General features: G+C 30.1%; 1 protein-coding gene across 3 annotated transcripts in view; it reads right to left on the bottom strand.

Moving 5' to 3' along the window:
- Nucleotides 1-761: 761 nt before the first annotated feature.
- Nucleotides 762-18,121, bottom strand: part of LOC142327371 (uncharacterized) — a 43,466-nt gene continuing 26,106 nt past the window's right edge. For 2 of the 3 annotated variants that reach the window (XM_075370403.1, XM_075370488.1), the window contains exons 5-9: nt 15,072-15,497; nt 10,332-10,766; nt 7,783-8,211; nt 6,039-6,470; nt 762-959 (exon numbers count right to left, since the gene is read on the bottom strand). In XM_075370403.1, coding sequence (XP_075226518.1) covers nt 934-959; nt 6,039-6,470; nt 7,783-8,211; nt 10,332-10,766; nt 15,072-15,497 — 1,748 coding nt within the window. In that variant the 3' untranslated portion in view covers nt 762-933. The remainder of the gene's footprint in view (nt 960-6,038; nt 6,471-7,782; nt 8,212-10,331; nt 10,767-15,071; nt 15,498-18,121) is intronic. The other variant, XM_075370573.1, reaches the window with a different exon arrangement.

Here is an 18,121-nt window from a genome sequence, read left to right as displayed (position 1 = left end):
AGGATTAATGAAGCAATGACAACCGTTAACGAAGAAATGTTAACTAATGTTTGGAGAGAACTTGAGTATCGTTTGGACATTTGTCGAGCGACTAAGGGCACAAATTTTAAAATTTATTAATTATGTAAAAAAATGTTTGAGACGACAAATTTGAAAAATAAAAAACATAAACTGTAAGTAATTCTGTTTTAATTTAAACCATGTTCAAAACCGCACCATTCTTTTATGATAACCCTGTATTAAAAGATTTATTTTTTTATAAGATGATAATTTTTAGATAATTACAGACTGCATAAACCTTCTGGGTATTATCCTGACGTACAGTAAACAGACATTCTTAACGAGTTAAATATGGGGATTGAGACAGCAGGCTTGAATTCCAGAAATTTCTTGTAATTAAGAAGTTCACTTAATATCGCAATAAATTTTAAAAAATAGCCATAGGTTAACGTAGCACCAAAATAACTTTTGGATTAATTTTGATAAAATAGCTTTACATACAATTTTATCGCATAACTTTACTATTTTTAAGTAAAATAAAAATGGCAATTGCCGGAAATTTCGGTATTATGAATCACACGCTAGATAAAATTCCATGATCTGTAGAAAATTTTTTAATATTTGTATTATATCTTTTAATTAATTTATTTTATTAAAGTTTTTTTTCCTTTTTTTAAATTCTAACGAATCTATCATGATGACAGACGCATCGGGGAACAGGATTAAGAGGGGTGACACGATTAAAGAAAATAAAACCTTGATTATTGGAGCTTGATTTGGAAAGTCTCTTCTGTACTTATTCAAATAAGCAGAAAAATACATACAAAACTAAAGAAGACATAATGAACAAAGGTATAAGCATAATTATAAAATTTGTTATAATAAAACAGGCGCCTTAAAAGCACAACTGGTCTTGATTCGTGTCAAAGATCCTTATACCTCTTTTCTTGCAGACTCTGCTGGAAGAGAAATAAAAATAATTAAACTACAGGAATAAATAAAAATTTTTAATTAATAAATTATACGTATGTATTAATAGATAATTTTATGTATACTAATTAGAAATTAATTATTTACTTTAAAACCTAAATTATAACAACAAACATTAAAACAAAGCATAATAGATTATTAAAAAGGAGTAAAAGTAGAATTAAAGGTCTGCTGCGCTGAATTGCTCAAAATTTGATCCATCAAATGAAAGCATTTACTTTTGTCTTTCAGATAATGTTAAACATCATCAGTTTGGTTGCTATTTATTTATGGCTATTATGCCTCCTTCTTGAACAATATTCCCTCGAATTAGATTTAGAGAAATTGATTAAGAAAGATTCTACTGTGCTTATTCAAATAAAAACACAATTTAAACAAAATTTTTTTTTCTTATAAATATGCTAATCTCTTCATCTTTAGCGGATTTTATATTATTCTTCTTGATATAAAGCATATATAAAAAATAATGATCTGATTTCAAACCATACACCTGTGCAACCATGCATGTACAGTGAATGAAATTTTCATCATTTTAAAACGCACCTTCTAGTGATTTAAGTATGGCTGCCAGATTACAATACTAAAACTAAAACGTACAATACCTTCAGTTCTAAACAACATGACATCTATGCAGTAAAAGGCATTTTGGGTTGTACCATTTATCTAGGCAGAATCCTAATAACTATTCAGCATGCGTTTCGACAGCTTTTCAGAATTTAACTTTTCTTTTTCCTGTTTAGCCTCCGGTAACTACTGTTTAGATAATTTTTCAGAGGATGAATGAGGATGGTATGAGTGTAAATGGAGTGTAGTCTTGTACATTCTCAGTTCGACCATTCCTGAGATGTGTGGTTAATTGAAACCCAACCACCAAAGAACACCGGTATCCACAATCTAGTATTCAAATCTGTGTAAAAATAGCTGGCTTTACTAGGACTTGAACGCTGTAACTCTCGACTTCCAAATCAGCTGATTTGGGAAGACGTGTTAACCACTAGACCAACCCGGTGGGTTACAGAATTTAACTGCCATTGGCTAAGAACACTCATCGCTATTGTAAACAACTTGAAGATCCAGAAGTTTATCTAAGGAGAAGGGTCCAGGTTGATCACACACTTCAGAGGAAAATATACCATGAATTCAAGAGACTTTTCAGCTAAGCCCGAAAAAGTCCATTCGTCATGTTAAATGAGAACTTGTGATACCTCATATGAATATGTGTTAAAACAATGTTTATATTTCAGGTCATACCGATTAAAACAGGTTCAACTTCTTCATGTGAGTAACAAAAAAAAAGGTAATTTCTTTTAATTTGCTTATATTATATTAATATTTGCTTATAATATATTTAATTAATTTATGTAATATGCTCTTAGTTGATATGGAAGACATAAGGTTCTTAGTGTGGTTAATTTTTAATGATGAAGCAAGATTTCATTTAAGTGGTAAAGTTTTACATCACAATGTTTGCACTAGGGACTTGAGAATCTCCATGAGATTTTACAGTAGGAATAAGATACAGCAAAAGTTAATATTTGTTGAGCTTTATTTAGTTTGGCAATTTTTAATACCTATTGTATTTTACTTTACCCTACCTAGGGAGTAGAATGTTTTAGTTTGTAAGGTTTGCATGTTCAAATGATCATTAGTGCAATGACAGATGCAAGTTAGCTAAGAAAGGCTAGTTCAAGTTTAGAAGCAAGACAAAGAAGTACTTTATAGAAATGTATATTTTCTCTACGTTCAGATCTAGAGAAATACTTTCACAGAAGTTTATGATTTTTATTTACAATAGCTGACAAATTCATCTTTGTTCGTGTCTGGCCGATTGTACATCAGCTAGTTTTAGCTGGAATGCTCTACATCAGCTGGAAGGTAAGGAAATACAAACACCCCTGATTCATGAAATTAAGATCTACTGACTTTATTTTTATTTTAATGCTTCAGAGTAAGATTAATTCACGTTTGCATTCCCTCAGGTGCAACATGAGCAGATGTAGAATCAACTAGATTGACACAATTAGAGACTAGAAAAGAGTCATCAACAAGAAATGGAAAGATGCTTATTTTGTTTCCATCACTTGTTGACAACTCTTGATAGATGTGTAGAATAAGGCTCCTCTACTTTTATGTAATTGTGTCAGATGAGGTATATTGTAAAATTATTTCCTTATAATACACACTAACTCCTCAATATTGGGATTTGAAATCAAAATACTGTATTATGAGATAGAGAATATTACAAGGAAATTAGAAATTATTTTACTACAAATTTGGGCATTGGAAAACTGTGTTAGGAAAATCAAGCAATGGAGAAATTTACACTAGGTAGCCGTAATGAAATGAATGAAAGTCTTAATCATTTATATTCGTAGAAGAGAAACATAGTGAAAAATCACAGAGATATCCAGGAGTAAATTTTAATGACAATATTTAGATAGAAGATGAACTTTAGTACTAACAAGAGTTAAAAAAGGGACGCTGGTAAATGCAATCTTGGAAAAGAGGTAATAGGGTAGAAGTTATATTTCAAATGTTTAAAAAATATGAATGGTATCAAAGGAAATGAATTTTGGGGGAAAATAAAAGATGTTTTCATATAAACCAGCTCTAGAATAAACAGCTTTATTATAAGATGAAGAATAATGGGGAAGCCAAAGGAATGATAGAAAGTATATGAGAGAAAATAATACAAGAACATGAAGTATGAAGATGATAGGGTAATCGACCCCTGCCGGAAACTACATTGGTAAAGAGAGTTTGTGTTAGAAGCTGGCAATTAATCCTCAGTTATAATCTTACAGTTTTATCCTTACAACCTAAAAGTTACACATTAGAAGTGACATCTCAGGAAGTGGGCTAAAAAATAAATTGTAAGGTTAGGATGAGGACAGTAAACTTTAAAAAAAACTAAAAATAAAACAAGTGAGTTAACAATAACTTAAGGAGGTGATCGTTCAAGTAGCAATCCAAGTATTGAGCCAATCATTCCCACAGTGGTATTCACGAAAATACTCGTAAATACAGAGAAATAAAATATGTCAAATCAGATAGATTGATGGCAAACTTAATGTAACTATAACATTGCAATGGAATGTAAAAACAGTAAATTAAGGAGGTAGAAGTTATGAAAGAGTGGAGAGATGTAGGATTCAGCTCTTGGATATTAATGAATTGAGGAGACGAGAGTGGAGATGGTGTTGGAATTTGTTTTGTATTCATATTCTAGGGGGAAAAGAGAGCTAAGGAGGATGGATATTGATGAAACGTGTTTAAAAGGATATAAGTACAAACATAAAAACTAAAGAGTTGAATTCAGTGAGCTAAAAATAATGAGAGTAGATAATGATTTGAAAGAATGTCTCTGTGATTGCAAATTATCCCTCCACCAACAGTTTAAACATTTTCAAGAAGGAAGAGCTTTGTGATTTACAAAGAATGGTTGATGAGCAATGTAGAAATTCCAGTAGAACAAGATTAACTGAAAATGTATTAACAACTGCCTACTCATTGGAAATATATATTTTTTTTTAATTACAAAGTAATTCATGAAATTACTTTAAAGACACATGGCCAGAATGTGAAATGTAGATTATATTGCCCACCCACTGGATATATGATATCCTTTTTCTGACGTTAAGCCAGTCTTTCTCAACCTGTGGGATGCACCCTCCTACAGCGGCATGAGCATATCAAAAGGAAAATATTATTAAAACAATTATTAAATTGCAGAACGGAATGCAAAACAAAATACATTTTGACGTAATAAATAATAAAATACGTATTTACACTGATATAATACAATTATAAATAGGATTGTACCAGTACTTCACAATGTATTTAATAACTAGCTTATCAATACTAAATTAAAAACAAGTTTAAAAATTATTAGTGACTCCATTTGTCTTGCAGAGCAAAGTTTTTTGAAGGAACGATTAATATTAGAAATAGACAATCTGGTAGGTATCTCCCCTGCAGGGGGTCAGGACGTATTGCATTCATGTGTTTACAAAGTGCAGAAAAAATTCTTGATTTAGGGGTCTCATTTTAATATAATTTACTTTACTCATTTCTTTGGAAGCCAGAACTTCTTTGTAGATCAAGTAATGTGTCCAGATATACTGTAGAAATGTTTGTTTCACAAGTGCTTGTATACTTTGAAATTTTCCAGACATTGAAGAGCAACATTGGTGCATATTCCAATGCAATTTTTCTACTTTATATTTGCCTTGTATGTAAAATCATTAAAATAGCAAATAATGTGAGTGCTGTTGCTTTGAGTTCTATTAGTTTGCAGAAACGTTTTTCTTCTTCTGCTGACACACAATCACAAAATCAAATGTAGGCAATGAAATGAGCTTCATCATTGAGATCTGTTGCCTAATTAAGCTGAATTGGAAACAATTTGTCATGCAACTTCCCGAAAAGTTGATGCTGTACACCTTCAGCTATATCTAGAATTTGACGGACAATAGTACCGTTAATAAGGGGTATGGACTGCTATTGTTTGGCAAAATTATCTCCAAACATAGTTTCTGGTATCTTAGTTGCAACTGGCAGAATAAGCTCTTCACCAACGGAGTGAGGCTTTTTACATCTGGCTATTTTATATGAAACTTTGTAAGAGCTAAGTAAACCTTTTTCATTCACAGACAAAGTTTTGTTAAAAATGATATGTGCTTTTCATATGATTTTAATTTTAATTAGAAGAATTCTCGGGGTTTGTTAACGTATTACCTATAAAACGTTTCCAAAAGTCATTTAAGTGTATTAGGCTTCAGGTATCTGCTGCCAAAAATTTAGAGCAAATGACAAACTGGATTTAAAATCTTGTTAATCTTTGTTGTGTCTTGAAATAATTCCGCATCCAAAACAGTATTAATAAAACTGAAAGGTTACTGAAATGATTTACCTTGTAAATAATATTTTCAAAAGATGGTAGAACATATTAGAATGAAACATAATAAGTAAATGATTAGTTACTAAATTAGCTTAATTTTGCAATCATGGGTATTATCTACAAAAGTAATATATGTTCCACTACTTACAGAGTTTAACAAAATTACTGATGCAATTTCTTATTCCTTCAGTTTGTCCATTTTTTATAAAATTCTCAATTCCAATCTCCGTAACAACGTTATTAGTAGTTTTTTCTTTTGTTGTTTCTTGTGAATCTGATTTATTACACATATTTAACCAGTGTGAAAATTCAATGTTATATTTCTCGTAATTTAATTTAATCTCTTTAGCTAATTTTAAGGTAGAATCGTCTTCAATTAAACTTGTAAGATCCTTATTTTGCGCTCTTATATTATTAAGTATATCTTGTATTCTATTAATTTCGTAAGATGTATATTCTTTTATACATTTTACGCAATTATTTCTGAATTGGTCGTTGCTCAAATTTCCGTTATTACTCCCAACGGACAAAATACTTTCATTATAACGTGTTTTAATATTTTCCAGTAATTGACCGTTAACTGTAAATGTAATAAAACAAACGATAAATTTTCTTACACTGCAATTGCAATTAAAAGAAAAATCATAATAAGCTTATTCTTAATCATCTCTTATTACCGCTGACCGAAATATTTAAACAGAATTTATCAGTAGACCACGTTATTTATTTATACCTCTAAGCATGGTTTATATCTTTGGAATGTTACGCGAAATGCCTATGTAAATACGCATTTTTTTGCAACATAAGGGCGACTTGTCTTATATCATTTATATTAAAAAAAAAAAAAATCAGAATATTAATATGTACATATTATAATTCTACATTTTAATTTTCTGTATCATCTTTTGGTATAGTTTTTATATCCAGTGGAAAAAGTAATCCAAAACTAAAGAAATTCTGATCATTCAAATCATTACCGCAGTCTCAACTTAGTGCACGTCCCGTTTGGATTACATATTTATGATATGTTAATGAAGCAAGTCGTTGACGTGGTTCTAAATAATTTTAACAGTAATTATTTAATCTACTTTACAAAAAATAAATAAAATATTTTGTAAATCTCTTTAGATAGAAATTTTTATAATATTTTTGTTTCGATTTTTTATAATCGCTACAATGTTAGCAATCATCAGCTTGATGTCTGACAGTTTTCACAGGGATGATAATAAGACAAATAATTATCGATATCTGTGGGTAGTTCACAATTTAGACTGATACTTTCGTTTAATTCCATGAACTGATAAGTATCAGGGAAATTCTAACCTGTTATTGGATACTCTCTTTAATTTTTGAAAAATGCAAGTCTGATGCGGTTATGGAAGGAAATCTTTGCAACAGTTGTTTCGGAGTTACTATCTCTTAGTATTCACTGAGAGTGTAAAAGATTAGCATTTTTATTTCATGTCTTGTATTTCATGACAGTTCTACGGGTTTGACAGATATATGATGTGCAAACAAACAGCTACTTCATTTAACTATGCTGAGGGTACAGAGTCTTTGATTTGATCAGAATGTCTTTCATTTCTGCACGATGTCAGGAACATTCCCAGTGGATAAGGAAATTAAATATCTACCTTCTGAATTTATAAAAATCCGCTTTCTTCCGATGGTAATGATGCTTATCCAGTAAATTAGTGTGTGTTAAAAAATTTTGTACAATATTAAAAAATATAACTAAGTTTAGATAATTAATTTTCTAATACTTTATTAATTGATTTTAAAATATTTTAATGTAAGTATTCACAAAATCTATTACAATGATCTTGTGAAAAACTAGCAGGATATTATAAAAGACGCAGTAACAGACTTTGTTATAATATAAAATTACTCACTGGATGTAACAAAAGTATTGAAGCATTTAAGGATTCCTTCAGTTTTTCCTTTAGTAATTAATTTATCAGCTCCAATATTTTCAACAACTTCTTCATAATTTAATATAGATGGTGAATACTGTTGTTTATGTGCAATACATAAGTCAATCCACCATGTATTTTCATTTTCATATGCCTTGAAATTCGATTCGATATCTTCAACTAATTTACTGACACGCGTATCTTCATTTACAGTATCATATGTAAGTTTATTTTTTATCATATCTTCAGATGTATTCTTTATTGTTTTAATTTCCTGAGTTAGAAAACTTGAAATACAGCCTAGGCAGCTATTGCTGAGCCTGTTATTCACTAAAGGTTTACCAAGAAATGTAACGATCTCATAATACTCTAAATATTTATTTTGTATTTTTTCCAACTTTCCAGGATCTGTAAAATTAATAAAAGAATAATTGTATTTCTGTTAAATGTAATATATAACATATGTACGATGTCATAATTCAAGAGTTCTACATTAACTGTATGAAACATTATTGGTTACAGAAAAAAAAAATCATTCAAATAAATATATCCTGCCAGTTTCTAAACTAGAAGATCTATTTAGAGGCTACGGAAAAATATTGAACTGTGACTTTGATTTCTGAATCGTCTAAGAAAGTAAAACTGTGCTGGTCGAGCTGTCTAAGAAATCATCATTGAATCGGGAAACAAATGGAGCGCTCCTTTTGTTCGAATCGCTAATTTGTTATCACATCAAGTAATGTCCTCAGATAGTTTTTACTGATAGCATTTTTTTTTGTCTTCAGTCATTTGACTGGTTTGATGCAGCTCTCCAAGATTCCCTATCTAGTGCTAGTCGTTTCATTTCAGTATACCTTCTACATCCTACATCCCTAAAAATTTGTTTTACATATTCAAAACGTGGCCTGCCTACACAATTTTTTCCTTCTACCTGTCCTTCCAATATTAAAGCGACTATTCCAGGATGCCATAGTATATGGCCTATAAGTCTGTCTCTTCTTTTAACTATATTTTTCCAAATGCTTCTTTCTTCATCCATTTGTCGCAATACCTCTTCATTTATCACTTTATGCAACCATCTGATTTTTAACATTCTCCTATAGCACCACATTTCAAAAGCTTCATATCTTTTCTTCTCAGACACTCCGATCGTCCAAGTTTCAATTCCATATAAAGCGACGCTCCAAACATATATTTTCAAAAATCCTTTCCTGACATTTAAGTTAATTTTTGATGTAAACAAATTATATTTCTTACTGAAGGCTCGTTTCGCTTGTGCTATTCGGCATTTTATATCGCTCCTGCTTCGTCCATCTTTAGTAATTCTACTTCCCAAATAACAAAATTCTTCTACCTCCATAAACTTTTCTCCTCTTATTTTCACATTCAGTGGTCCATCTTTGTTATTTCTACTACATTTCATTACTTTTGTTTTGTTCTTCTTTATTTTCATGCGATAGTTCTTGCGTAGGACTTCATCTATCCCGTTCATTGTTTCTTCTAAATCCTTTTTACTCTCGGCTAGAATTACTATATCATCAGCAAATCGTAGCATCTTTATCTTTTCACCTTGTACTGTTACTCCGAATCTAAATTGTTCTTTAACATCATTAACTGCTAGTTCCATGTAAAGATTAAAAAGTAACGGAGATAGGGAACATCCTTGTCGGACTCCCTTTCTTGTTACGGCTTCTTTCTTATGTTCTTCAATTATAATTGTTGCTGTTTGGTTCCTGCAGAAGTTAGCAATTGTTCTTCTATCTCTGTATTTGACCCTTTTTTTAAAATGCTGAACATTTTATTCCAGTCTACGTTATCGAATGCCTTTTCTAGGTCTATAAAACCTAGTATGTTGGTTTGTTTTTCTTTAATCTTCCTTCTACTATTAATCTGAGGCCTAAAATTGCTTCCCGTGTCCCTATACTTTTCCTGAAACCAAATTGGTCTTCTCCTAACACTTCTTCCACTCTCCTCTCAATTCTTCTGTATAGAATTCTAGTTAAGATTTTTGATGCACGACTAGTTAAACTAATTGTTCTGTATTCTTCACGTTTATCTGCCCTTGCTTTCTTTGGTATCATGACTATAACACTTTTTTTAATGTCTGACGGAAATTCCCCTTTATCATAAATATTACACACCAGTTTGTATAATCTATCAATCGCTTCCTCACCTGCACTGCGCAGTAATTATACAGGTATTCCGTCTATTCCAGGAGCCTTTCTGCCATTTAAATCTTTTATTGCTCTCTTAAATTCAGATCTCAGTATTGTTTCTGCCATTTCATCCTCCTCTTCTTCCTCTATAGCACTGATAGCATATACATTTAATATTAATAAAATTTTAAAATTACTGATTTAATTCTACTGCAAATATTTTACTGTGAAACATTTAAAAATGTACCAAAATGTGATATTTTTGCAAAAATCAGTCCTACAGCTTTTAGCCTACTACTGGTGTAATTAAAAAATGCGTTGTATACATATGTATATAGCTGTTTTATATATATATATATATATATTACTTACTTGATTTAATAAAAGTGTTTATGCAATTATTCATTTGTTCAGTATTTCCTTTATTGATTAAATTTCCAGTTCCGATCACCTCAACTACATCATCCACGTTTGTTGAATGTGATAAATTATCCTGAACACTACTTTCAATACACATACTTAACCATTCTGAATATTCAATTTTATATTTCTCGTAATTCAATTTGATTTCTTTAGCTAATGTCAAGTTATCGCCATCTTCCAATAAAATGTCAAGCGTCTTATTCTCAATTTTTAAAGTCTGAATTAATTTATTTATTCTCTCATTTTCATACAATATATATTTTTTAATACAGGATAAGCAGTCCTTTGTAAAATGATCCCTAATCATATAAAGTATATAAAAATCAATAGACGAAATATCTTGATTGTAATGATTTTTCATTTCAACCAATAACCTGCCATTAACTGAAAAAATAAAGAAAAAAATATTATAATTTTTATATCAACTTAAATTTAATATGTATGATCAATTATGTTAAAACCGAAATTATTGAGAATCTTCACGAAATATTAAACAATTCAGAAATTTTAATTAGCTATTTTAGTTGTAGTCAACATACTAATTCAGATTTTCAACAGATAATTTAAAATTAATATTTAGAGGATAAAAGAGGAGTTTCTTATTCCGTCACTTAGTTTCTAAATTAGAATCATGTCATCTTCTAACATTTCAGGAAGGAAAGGGATTTTAATCTATACAGAATTGGGAACTGCCCTAAATGAAAACTTTTTTTATAAATACTTATAGGATTATAGCCTCTATCGATAAAGTTACTAACGTTCAAAAATATTAAAAGTAAAAGCTAGCTCGTTAGTGCTGACTGATTGTAACCGCAGAAGTTAAAACTTTAGTGACCTTGGTAACGATAGCCGCCTTGATTTTTACAGGACTGCCCAAAAAAGTGTAATCTATTTAGGATATGTATATTCCACCGTAATTGCTCAACGGCGAAACTGATTAATATGTATCACCCCGAGTTGGAATACTTACGTTATTGGGATTGTCATAGGCTATATAAATACATATATACGAGGGTCATTCAATAATTAGAGACAAAAAGAAGTAGAAAAAAGTGTATTTTTACCAAATGAGACTTTTACTACTTCTCAATATAATTCCCACCAATATTAATACATTTGTTCCTACGACGAACTAGTTGTTTTATATCTGTTGCAATCAAGTCTTTGTCATGTTGTTTGAGCCACTTTCCCACAAATTGTATGACCTCTCGTTATTGCTGAACTTTTTTCCACGTAATCCCACCTTGAGTAGACCAAACAAATGAAAATCTGACGGAGCAAAATTTGGACTGTAGGGAGAATGTGGTAGTATCTCAACCCATTTTTCCAGCGGTTTCTTGGATCAGCTGGACAGTGTGAGGGCGAACATTGCCGTGGAGCAATATCACGCCTTTTCTTTGACATCCGCGACGTTTTTCTCTCGTTGCTAGCTTTACTTTTTTCATCAGTTGTCTGAGTAGTAGACACTGTTTACTGCACGCTGATTTTCCAAATAATCACAAAAGACGGTCAACATGACTTTACCCGCTGATGATTGCGATCTGAATTTCTTTCGGATAGGTGAGCCGGTGTGCTTCCATTCCGTGTTTTACCTTTTGGACTCTGGTTCAAAAGGGGGAACCCAAGTTTCATCACACGAAGTCTGTACACACTTTGAGTCTCGTTTTCTTGTGTTGTTGCGTTAACTCTTTCAAGACCCAGCTTGCACTTATTTTGCTGTACTTGAGCTTGTTACTGATAACGGTTTGAAATGTGCCAACATTTACTGCAAGTTTTTGCTATATGATCAACTGTAATGCGTCGGTCTTCACGAGCAATGTCGTCAATGCGGGTTTCCAGCGATGGAGTTGACACTTCAACTTGCCGGCCAGGACGTTGCTCGTCAGTCACTGAGGTTCGACCGTTTTTGAACTGTTCTACCCACTTATAAAAATTTCCGCGGTTCATACAACTTTCACCATACTGTAAAATCATTCGAGGAAAACTTTTATCAGGTATTTAACCTTCAAAAAGTATAAAACCGATTACTGAACGTTCTTCAACTAATGTGGAAACTTCAAGCAGACAGGCCATCATTAAATGCGACATTGAGGTAATAGACAAATCAATTTTTATCCGTCAGCTGTTCTCAGCTCACCCCAGTGATGCTAACGTAAATTCATGAAAGTACAAAACTTCTCCTACAAACTGTTTCATTTCTATATCAATTTATCTCTTAAATTATTGAATGTCCGTAGTATATTTATATAGTTAAATAAATTTTCATAATTTGAAAAAAAAAAATTATATTATATACAAATCCGCACGCTGTTTAATTATCCTACATTAAAGTGCAATATTTTTTTGCCAGTCGTTTTTTTTTAATTTTTAATATTTATCTCTTGTTTGAATTGAAAGATATCATTCCAGATATTTCTACAAAACTTATTATGATTGATGAAGATATTATAATAATGAATTAACAGAACTATCGATATTGGGCGACAATCAAACGTCAGCAATCCTATCAAAAACAACCAAGCTTAGTAGGTAGTGCGCGATTTCAACAATTAAAATCAAACGTCCGTATTTCTTTGTAGATGATGACGAATGACGAACGATTAATAATGTTGCTCGTTCATCATCATCCGATGAACTGTAAAAGAATCTTATAAACTCATCGTTATTGTGAAATGTTAAGGGATTTACCATGTAAATTTAATATGAGCAGCTCTTCACTTGTTCATATTAAATTTAAATAACGCTGACATCAATAAGATGAGGCTAAGAGCCACTCTGCTCGACATTGCATGACTTTTTTATGATCTGATTCCAGATCATTTTAGCTTCTGATTAGGCGATATTTTTTGTTCAGCTCGCTTCCTAGATCTCTCAACCAGTGGTTTTTTATTAGGATACGTCAACATTTGAATTATTTCCACCATATCTCATGCAAGTGAAATGAAAAAGAAAATCCTCCATGGAATTAAAAATACTAATTCTTGTAAGTGTTATGGACAACTTTGTGCATTGTCTTCAAGAATACGTCGATATGGAAGGAGAAATGCAGAACACAATTTTTAAATTATAGGTATCAAAATTTCCCAACTTTGCACTTTCAAATTATATAATAAAAATATCATTGCGTAACAAAGTACAATTGCATTTTGAAAGGTATCAGTTTTTTTTGACATATTAAATAGAATCAGGGTGCAAAAAGAATGGCATCGACAGAAAGCAAAAAACCTTTAATGTTATATCAGTAAATTCAATTATCATGTTAGAGATATGAGATTATCATATTTTCATTTGTGTGTTAACCAACACAGAAATCTGCTTAATATAAATTTAACAAGTTTCATCAATAGAATATTTTGTTAGATTTAGCAACATTTCCATTACTTTTCATTGAAAACAACTCAAAAATATCAAATATATAATTAAATTATACTATTTTGGAGTAAAAAGGATAACAATAGGTCGCTAGGTGAGTCAGAAAACTTCATTAAGCTGTAATTTGGATACAGCCAGGCATATCTCCTGAGAGTATTATAATGAAAATAAATTTCTGAAGAAATTTAACACTAACACAATAAAATAACACTCTATTCAATTCTCAGACAATAATAATCATAGCAAAGGATCTAAAGTGAGATGCTTAGTTTCAGTAAGCAAGAAAATTGAATATATATCCAACAATTTTTCTTGAGGGAATTGTTCACATCCATCTGAAAAAAAAATGTTGAAGCGCTACCAAAAACTGTTAGATTTATCCTACTCATCATTCAACACTCCATCCACTATTATCAGATTATATTTTTCCTTTTTCAGTTACTTATGATGTCACTTCATTCAAGTAAGTAATTACCATTTTTTAAACAACTAAAACAGAAAATATAAAATTACTTTAAATTTCACGTTTTTTTAATACAACTCTAAATAGGCATTTTCATTATTTATTTTTTTTATCTAAAGAAATTGGTATAAAATTATCTCATTTTGTCAAATGTCTATTCATTTTCATAGCATGCATAAAACAATAACAAAAAAGATTAGTAGTTTTTAGGTTAGTCAGATGAATCTATTTAATTCATGAATTGACAAAGGTATTTGTTAAAAAGTGCGTAACTTTTTTGTGGGTGTTACTCAAATTACTGGACAAAATTGACTTTAGTTGGGATCAATCAAATTTCTTTAGGTAGGTTGTTTCTTATGGGTCTCAATCTCTTACCTTGAAGCCAACTAACATATCTTTATCCTCATCCTCATCTTGTACTAATGTAATATGTGAGGTGTGCGTTGGTGAATTCCATAGCTGAGTTCATGGATCAGGTATATTCAGGAGAGTAATTATTAATCATATAAATCTATGCTGCTGATATGGAGACTTGTAGAGTTCAAGTAACTTTTTTCTTCATGGTGTGAGTTGAAAAAAAAATATTACTTACTTTACTTATAGATTTTCCTTGGAAATTCATTTTCTGTTTAATGATTTCTGAAAAGCCCATGATTCCCTTAGGGTCTGTAATGCTTTGTGAATTATATATTTCTGAATTAGTCCTTTATATAATATTTTTTATTCACAAAAAATGTCATCTTATAGTGTCAATACTCACAAAATCTATTCAAATTTTCTTGAGTCAAAATTAACAGTACTTTGGTAAACATAGATGTATTATTATATAAATGATAATAAATAAAATTACTTACTGAATGGAACAAAAGTATTGATGCAGTTATAGATCCCTTCAGTATTGCCATTTATAATTAATGCATCTACTCCAATCTTTTCAACTACTTCTTCATAATTTATTTTTGACTCCTGGACTGTATATAATTTACATAAATTAAACCACCAATCATCTTCTTTATTGTATATTTCAAAATTTTTTTCAATTTCTTTAACTGATGTAGAGACATCATTTTCTTGATGTAAATTTTCATAACTAAGATTATTTTCCATCATATATTCAATTATATTCTTTACTCTTTCAAATTCATTCATTGTAAAACTTAAAACACAGCCTAGGCAACTATTGCTAAGTTTATTATTTATCAAAGGTTTACCCAAAAATGTAAGGAGCTCAATATTATTAAAGTATTTTGTTTGTATTTCATCCAATTTTCCACTAGAAACTGTAAAATCAATAAAAAACAAATTTATTTCTCCCGAACTTAATATAATTGAGTAAATTTGCCACCACAACACAGCCATTGTAGATTATCTTATATGAAACACTAATCATTCCAGGGATAGCATACAATAATAGCAATAACCACAGGCATAACATTGATATATCAATAATCTCCTGTCAGTTTTACAAAACAAGATAAAAAGTAAAGTAGTTTACCATAGTCTCAAAATTTATGTCTAATATTATTTTCTGTATAATCATGCCTTCAGAACCCAAGTAACCCTAAATACAGTTAAGTACGAATCAGATTAGTATGGACTCAGTTATAAAAATGACAGCATTTTGTTAACTACAGAGTGACTGCATAATCAACATTATTACTCTGAACGCAAACAATTGTGTCTAATGTCATTTCGATATAAGTTAATTTATTTTTATAGAATCTTTTAAGACATGCTGGAATTGATAATGAAATTCACATAATTAAGATAAACTCGTTTATTGTGTAAAAATATATTTTATAAACTGTTTCGTTAGAGTATAGGAATTTTTTATACTTTCCTGTGCCAGATGTAGCTCAGTTTTTCATAAAACAGACTGGTTGAAAGTAAAAATGACTAAAAAAAAATTGATTAAAAACATGCTTTACAGAAATGTTTATTTCTAAAGTTTGGGAGGCTACAGAACTAGCAATTTATTCTCTTGATTTACAGCAGTTGGCAATCTGAATTAATGCTCATGTTACAGAGAGATAATATATTGATAAAAGGTGATTAAATACCACTATCTTTTGATTTTTCCTATTATATGTTTTATAATCCTCATTTATTAAATGATGCAGAAGTAAAATTGCTTCCCATTTGAATCTCTAAGGTAGGGAACTAGAGAAGTTGTGTGAATCGGCAACTAGAAATGAATCAAGAACAAGTAAATAAAGGAAATAAAGAACAAGTAAATAAATGTAGGCAGGCATATGGAGTATAATGTTCCACCTAAAACTAGGTTATTAAATTACCTGATTTATTCATTGCTGTCAGAAGAGACGTAATCCTGAAAGTCTGTCCTTTCGATACAAGTGTACATGGCAATTAATCAAAATGAGGATGATGTAATTGTAGTAATGTATGAAAAGATAGAAGGATTGGTAAAATTTATACTTAAAAAATAAATAAAAGTGGAAAGAGGATTATTATATTTTTATAAGAAAAATTAAATGTTAATAATAGATCTTTGTTTTATTAACTATTACAGAAGACTTTTCACATGGATTCATAGGAAATGAAGATGAACTTCACCTTATCATTGCCAAAAACAGATATGTAAAATGGGAAATGTAATAGAAAAGGTACCTGAATTATCAGAAACAGATTTTAATGATAACCATATATATCTGTAAGCAGAAAAATTTTAATACTAAGGAGAATTAAAAGACTGAAGAAGATTAAAGAATGTAAATGGAGTCTTGAAAAAATTAGATAAAGTGGGAGTAGAAGCATTAGCTCAACCATTGAAAGAAAGAAATACGAATGGAAACTGCAAATGAATTTTCTGTGAAAATAAAAGGTCTTATAAAATGCAACAAAGAACGAGCAATTTGATTTATTAAAAGAGAAAGGATAATGCTGCTGATGTAAAAGTTATTAGGTATAGGAGGTATAGATCAAAACAGATTTTATGAATAAATATCATAAAAAAATTACAGCAACCTGGTGTAAATAGAAAAAAGTACATGGTATAAAGAAATTGCCAGTAGAAATGGTAGTATTTTTGCAAAAAAATAATAAATATTTAAAAGATTGGAGTATAGGTACGATGTATACCAGTCTGTCCAGATTGGAGATTATAGTGAAATGGAAAGGGAAGAATATTATCATGAATCCTAAAATTCAGAAATTACATAAGTAGCAAAAGATATGGAAAATGTCATTGCCAACAAAAATATTCCTTTTCATTACGTGTGTTAATGAAAAATCCATAAGGAATTTGAAAATTAGCTGGTGATAGGTAAAAACAGAAACTGTTGTTGAAGACAATTGTTTTAGCACAGATAGCATATGATGATTAAAATTGAAAATCCATTATCATGCTGAATGCTAATTACACATATTTTTACATCTAGGTTCCATGCACACATTTAAATATAAAATATTTAACTCTCTACAAATGTTTTTCAAAAGTATAATTTTTTTAATGTTTGAATGAAGTCAGATTTGAATTATAGATAGATCTTGAAAAAAAAAAACATTATTTGTAATCTTTTCGGTACCTCCTTTTCTTGTGTTTGGTAATATTATTAAATTATGAAAATTGGCGTCCAGTGTATTATCAAAAAATGTTAAAATTAACAGATTGCATTTGATTTTAGTGTATGTGGTACTTGTATATTTTATTTTTCATGTTTGCATAGTTCAGGAGTATTAGGTTTCTTGTTTCTGTTCTTTATGAAGAATAACACATTTTATCTGTTTTTGTACTATATAATGCACATTAAGATTTATTAATTTTTTTTTTTTTTTTAATGAGCTAGCTATTTATTCAGGAACATACTGTTTTAGATAACTTATTAATGCCCCTGCTTTTCACCAAATAAGCAATTTTCTGTAAGTTGTTGATTTTGAATAATGA

This window comes from Lycorma delicatula, chromosome 1, assembly GCF_047948215.1.
Source record: "Lycorma delicatula isolate Av1 chromosome 1, ASM4794821v1, whole genome shotgun sequence".
NCBI classification, from domain to species: domain Eukaryota; kingdom Metazoa; phylum Arthropoda; class Insecta; order Hemiptera; family Fulgoridae; genus Lycorma; species Lycorma delicatula.
The sequence above is the reverse complement of the archived record's forward strand: the minus strand, read 5'-3'. Positions and strand labels throughout refer to the sequence as shown.